At 45.3% G+C, this 6,000-nt stretch overlaps 1 protein-coding gene across 1 annotated transcript in view; it reads left to right on the top strand.

The window, feature by feature from the left end:
* The first annotated feature begins 929 nt into the window (after positions 1–929).
* The window catches only part of DIP2B (DIP2 disco-interacting protein 2 homolog B (Drosophila)), a 28,700-nt gene continuing 23,629 nt past the window's right edge, over positions 930–6,000 (top strand). The window contains exons 1-3 of the mRNA XM_010187415.1: positions 930–1,074; positions 1,809–1,934; positions 3,610–3,822. Coding sequence (XP_010185717.1) covers positions 963–1,074; positions 1,809–1,934; positions 3,610–3,822 — 451 coding nt within the window. The 5' untranslated portion in view covers positions 930–962. The remainder of the gene's footprint in view (positions 1,075–1,808; positions 1,935–3,609; positions 3,823–6,000) is intronic.

The raw sequence follows: 6,000 nt of genomic DNA, 5'->3' as shown, positions 1-6,000 counted from the left end.
TCCTCCTTAGCTCTGACCTGAACCTCCCTTGGCACAGCTTGGTGCCGTTTCCCCTTGTTCTATCCCCCATCACCTGGGAGAAGAGCCCAGCACCCACCTCTCCACAAGCTCCCTTGAGGCAGTTGTAGGTGGTGATGAGGTCTCCCCTCAGCCTTCTCTTCTCCAGGCTGAACAACCCCAGTTCCCTCACAAACTGAACTATAAAAAATTAAGCAAGAGGTGAAAAGCTTTGAAAAGGTTCCCACCCCAAGTATTAATGCCAGGGGTTAGGAGAGAGCTTCCAGGAGCGCCGTGCTCCCATATTCTTGAATTTTTTCCAGAGCACGTCACGCTGGGCTGAGGACAGAGATAGTTTGCTGTAACATTCAATTAATATTCTGCTCTTTGGGGTGTTGGAAGGTACAGGAGATGGTGGGAGATTTCTGCAGCGAGTTAGGTGTGATTTGCTGGTGTTGGGGGTTCCCCGGGCTCGAGGCGCTTGCCTTGAGTTGTTTACCTAAAACCACACACTCCAAAAGTGGCGTAACTGGAATCGGAGTCCAGGATTTGTGGTTTCCTCTTCGTTTCTGTGATCTCTTGGTAGTTCGTGAGAATTCCTACGTGTTGCATATTTCGGTGGTACGATTGCTTTTCTGTTTGCGTGACTTCAGGTGACAACCTGCGGGTAATCACAGCTGTACGACCTTTTGGCTTTCGCTTTGAAAAAGTTCCCACTGATGCACAGAGTCATTTTAGGATTGAAACTCCAGCAGCAACAATTCCCAGTGTCCTTTGCTGAATTATGTAAAATGATCATTTCCCATCAGGTTATCTGTTTAGCTCCCTGTATTCATGGGCTGAACAGACGTTTCCAGTTTGGTCAAAAGCATGGTGAAAAAAAGCCGCTTTTATTTCCTGCTCTGAGAATGGTGAACTGTTTTCCAGGGGTTGATCCAGCTTTACAGAAGGAATCCAGGACTCAGATGCCCGTTCCAGCTGCAACTCCAGCCTCAGCATCATCCTCATCATCCTCATCCTCATCCAAATTTCACCGAGCTCGCTCAGGGGGAGCCAGAGATGAACGCTACCGATCTGGTAAGGGCAGGGGCGAGAGTTCACCTGGGATTTTCCTGTGGTGAGGAAGAATGTGTCCTTTCAAGGCATCATAATTTGTGCTGGAATTGGTGATTGCTGTGTGTATCTGCTCTGGGCACTTGGAGAATGAGAGCTGGCTTTCTCTGTGCTTAAAGTACTTGCAAAGAGCAGCAGCAGTGGCTGAGTAGCTCCGTGTTTCAGTTACTCATCAGCTTGTATTTACAGCCGCAGTCAGGAACTGTCAAGATTTGCATGAAATCTGCATCCATTCAGGTTTTTGAACATAAGGTTTTTCCTGAATCAGACGGCTGGCTCCGAATTTGTCACTTTAGAGACCACAGTTGCACCTGGAGCTGTGTACACTGTTAGTTTATGTATTTAAAATTATGTACAGGCATATTTTAGGCTAATCTTTGGTTGAGGGGAACAATCTGGCGAGGTTGGGGTTTCTATAAAAGTCACTAAAGACACAAGAATGTAATGACTAACCCAGAAGATTCCAGACTGAAAAACCTGGCCCTGCTATTAGTTACTCACTTTAGAAACCTCAGTTAGTTTCCCTGTTCACCAAGTGAAAAAGGGAAATGTCACTCATGAGATGGCAAAACGCTGTTGTTTGGGAGGGCAGTGTAAAGTGGGGGGGTTGCATAAATACAGCAGCAGTTGCACGTGTGTAAGCTTAGTGTGTTCTATTTCCTGTTGCAAACCTGGGTCTCTGAACTTGCATTTTGCAGATATCCACACAGAAGCCGTTCAAGCAGCGCTGGCAAAACACAAAGAGCAGAAGATGGCCCTGCCCATGCCGACGAAGCGGCGCTCGACGTTTGTTCAGTCCCCGGCCGATGCCTGCACTCCCCCAGGTTAGGCGCTTGCCGTGCGCGTGTCTGTGTGGATGTTAAGGTACGCATTAGTAACAGCTTCCAAATGGAGAGGCTGCAGTTGTCAAAATAGCCGAGCTCTTCGGCACATTTGTAGGTAGGCTGTTACTCCTGCAGCTCCCCTGCTCCGTGTGAGCGGCTGCTTGTTTTCCTGGCGCTGCTGTTGGGGCTGTGAAAATGCCTCCTTCTTCTGGCAGCCCTTAAAGGACCAAGAGCTGAGCAGGCTTTCTGGGCTGAGGCTTCTTCTGCTTCCCTCACACCTATTTCAGTTGCATAATTCACATTTTGATTTTATGATTTAATATTCAACATCCGGGAAAAGGACTTGCAGTGATGCACATTGGTGGACAGGGACCTTGGAAAGGGTCCTGTGGGATTCTGTCCCTTGCAGGACTTTTCCTTCCTAACCCCTCCCCTGTAGTGGCTGTGGCACAGTACCTCGGATAATGTGGTGTGTGTGATGGTGCATGTGCATCAAGTCTTAATAATAAACCTCTCTGTTTTCAAGCAGCTGTATGCACTGGCTTAAAAATGAATATGTGTCCTTTTCGGCAGTGACTTTTATGTTGTCTCTCATTGTGCAGAAGCATCACAGTCAAAAGTCATCTGAATATTATGAATTCATAGCTCTCTGAAACTGCTCTGCTAGGCTGCTCATTCGTACTCCTTCTTTTACCTCTTTTTTTTCTTCATCTTTCCTTTTTTCTGCTGGGGACTAATGCATGTTCCTGGGGTCTGCCTGGGGCTCAGCTCTGTATTGACTTGTCCGGGGCTACAGCACAATCTCAGCTGGGGGTACCACACAGACGAAGGTCAGAGCTTACACTGGGGTTTGAATCGGGGATTTTCTTCAGCTCGTAACTGTGTTCTACTTTGGCAGCAGGTAGAGCATGATTTAAGAGTTTGATTTACAGCCAGAGTACAGGCACGCAGTCACTCTGAAGAACACATAAATTTTAGGCCAAAGCCTAACTGAATGCTTATATTTAGTGCTGTACAACCTAAGATATCAAGCAGTGAGTGGTTTCTTAATGATAAATAAATAACTAGTTCACAGCTTTAGGCTAGACAAGGTATCTGCTCTTTCAGAAATGCAGGATGCAGTTCCTCATAGTTTTCTCTGTTTTGTTTTGTTTTGGGGTTGGCTTTTTTGTTTGTTTTCTGCAATTGAAAGGGACCCATTTAGAGCAGCAGACAAAAGCATTTTCTGCGTGTGGCTTTGGCACATTTGTTTCCCAGTGCCTGCATTCTGCTTTGTTCCTCTGCATTTTCTGACGACGATACTGACCCCTCACTTTCCATTTCAGAATTAGCAAACTTAGGCAATACAGCATCTGATACCACAGAATATGAATGGAAAAGTAATAAGAGTTGAGTTAATAAACTTGGAGAACCCAGGGGAAGGATACTTGCCTGAGGAGGTGAACCTTTTGTGTGCTTTAAACCGGGGTGAAACACAAGGGGTGAATGTGTTCACGTGGGAGATCGCTGCTGCTTTAACCTCTGGTTTGGCCAACGTGACCTTGGTTTGACACAGCCTGTGAAAATAAATCGTGTTACAAGCCTGTGCCGTTGATATGTGAATTGGAAAGAGAGCATGTTCAGTGCAATGTGCTTTTCCCTAAGCAGCTAGATTTTCTTTTCTGCTTCCACACAGACACGTCTTCCGCATCCGAGGATGAGGGGTCGCTAAGGCGCCAAGCTGCTCTTTCTGCTGCATTGCATCAGAGCTTACAGAATGCTGAGTCTTGGATCAACCGATCTATTCAGGGGTCATCCACATCTTCATCAGCATCTTCTACACTTTCCCATGGAGAAGGCAAAGGGACCAGTGGGTCACTAGCTGATGTATTTGCCAATACTCGAATAGGTAGGAGATGGGTACGAACAGAAAAACTGCTTCGAGTTCAGATTGTGTTAATAAAGCTGGAGTTGTCCGCTGCGGAAGGGAAATTCGGATCAAGAGTTCAGTTAGTCTTGATGGAACCCGCTAGGATTTGTTGGAGCTGCACCGTCACGATTGCTTTTGCCCTGGAGAATTTCAGAGTACCGAGTTGGTTGGAAAGGGGGAAGCGGGGAGCAGGAGCTTATGGAGGCAGCAACAACTCCAGGGTGCGATGACAGCGCTGACAGGAGGAGTAGCCACGATTTTCTTTCTGTACACTGTGTTGCTTATGTCTACAGCTATTTGAAGCTACTGCGTCCACAAAGCTGCCGTATGCGAGTAGCGTTTGGCATCCGTGTCCTGAGGAGTAGCACAGGGGGAGCGGGGGAAATGCTGTGTTTTAACATCCTCATTTTGCTATGAGCCCTAAAGGTTTATTGTTTGCAGTAGAGTTAATAAAAAGAAAAGAACCAAACCCAGCCATGTCTGTGAACAAACGAACACGTCCTTCCAAAAACTGGTTATAGCAGAGTCGAGATTTAGCCCAGATCTTTCATGACGAGTCTGAGGAATAATCAGAGCATCCAGGTACTGAGAGGACGGAGCAAAATCTACAGATCTGGATACCCCAGGCTCAGTTTTTTGAGGCTCTGAGGTGCTCCTTGCTGCTGATGCTTCTGTATGAAATGGCCAAGTTTGTTTTTGCTCTGTGTATGTTCGTCTTTTTTAGCTGCTGTTAAGGTTATTACCGCATCTTAGGAGATGTCTGTATTTTGTGTGCTCTCTGCTTTGGCTTAACTTGTTTGGGGCAAGCAGTGCATAGAAGTGCTGGTGTTTTTAACTGTTTCACTTCTTTTTGTGGCTGGTATTTTTGTTATTTATTTATTCCCTGGGATGCAAGTTGTTTTCTGAAATGGAAAACTGGGGAAGTTGCCTATAAAACGTAGCCAATATAATTCACGTGTCTTTGAAGCAGAGAGGCTGGTTTTAAGTGAAGCATACAGAAAGCCACGTTTCCCTGTTGTAGTGAATTAAGGTAATCTAGCTTTGTACCTACAGAGTAACTACTATCTAATCTTAATTAGTGTTTTACACAAAAGAGGAGTTTTAAATCTTTGTTGGAGGTGTATGTGCCATGCAGATGCCACATTTATCCTGCATTAACACCTAATTCAAATGAACAGGAGCTCTCATGTACGCAATTTGAAACATCTCTTCAGAGGGAGCAGGAAAAAGTCCTGCAGAGGTTTGGAGTTGCACAAAATCTAGGTCCTTCCTAGCGGTGTTAGAAGTTCGCTACACGAGAAATATTCCTTGCCACCGAATCTCCAAAGGGATGCAGAAATGGATATTTATTTTTCCCCTTAGAAAGAGGGACGCAGAGAATGACCCACAAAACCCTTTCTGTGGGAGTTACTCGGTGTCTGACTTCCTTCAAGCTCCCTCTGGGTTTCGAAATTGTTGGGTTTTTAGCGTTGTAAGCAACAATTGCTGGTTCTGTTCAGCTGGAATAGAATATTCTTGCCCTATCAGATGATTGAACCTGCTGGGTGGTATAAAGAAATCCCATGTAAGCAAAAATCGCTTATTTAAGGGAAAGTTAATGAGAGAATTAGTGAAGTGTGCAGGGTTACTTGCAGTTTTGAAGCTTACAGACTTATCCGAAAAGCAGCACGGCGTCTTGCAACTTAAAACAAAAGTAAGACCCAGCTCGCCCTGTTCATTAGATTGTAAGTTTATTATTTAACTGCTGGACAGGCTCATACTGTTTAGCCACCCAACTGGAAGAAATTTCAACCCAATGTGCTTTTTTTTGCTGATCTGCTTTACTCAATAGCCTCCCGCGTGTTTTGTTTCAGAAAGCCCTTACTGACCAAAAAGTTAGTGTAATTCTAGCAAGAGAGATCACTGCATAGGTGATGTAGGGTTTTGTTCTGGGGCTTTGAATATTTCAGAGCTCATGTGGATCTCAAAATCCCTCCCCAGTGCTGAGGGTCAAGAGATTCAGCCTGATTTGAAGGGTAGAGATGATCAAGAATTCTGTTTTGGGGAACCACCACTCATCTCGTTCCTTCATTTTCTGTTTTCCAGAGCAGATAATGTGCACCTAATTAATACGTAGGAAGCCGTGTGTTTACCATTAATAAGAGCTCCCATACATTC

Source organism: Mesitornis unicolor, unplaced genomic scaffold (assembly GCF_000695765.1).
Source record: "Mesitornis unicolor isolate BGI_N332 unplaced genomic scaffold, ASM69576v1 scaffold23616, whole genome shotgun sequence".
NCBI lineage: Eukaryota > Metazoa > Chordata > Aves > Mesitornithiformes > Mesitornithidae > Mesitornis > Mesitornis unicolor.
This window is presented reverse-complemented; position numbering and strand designations above follow the sequence as displayed.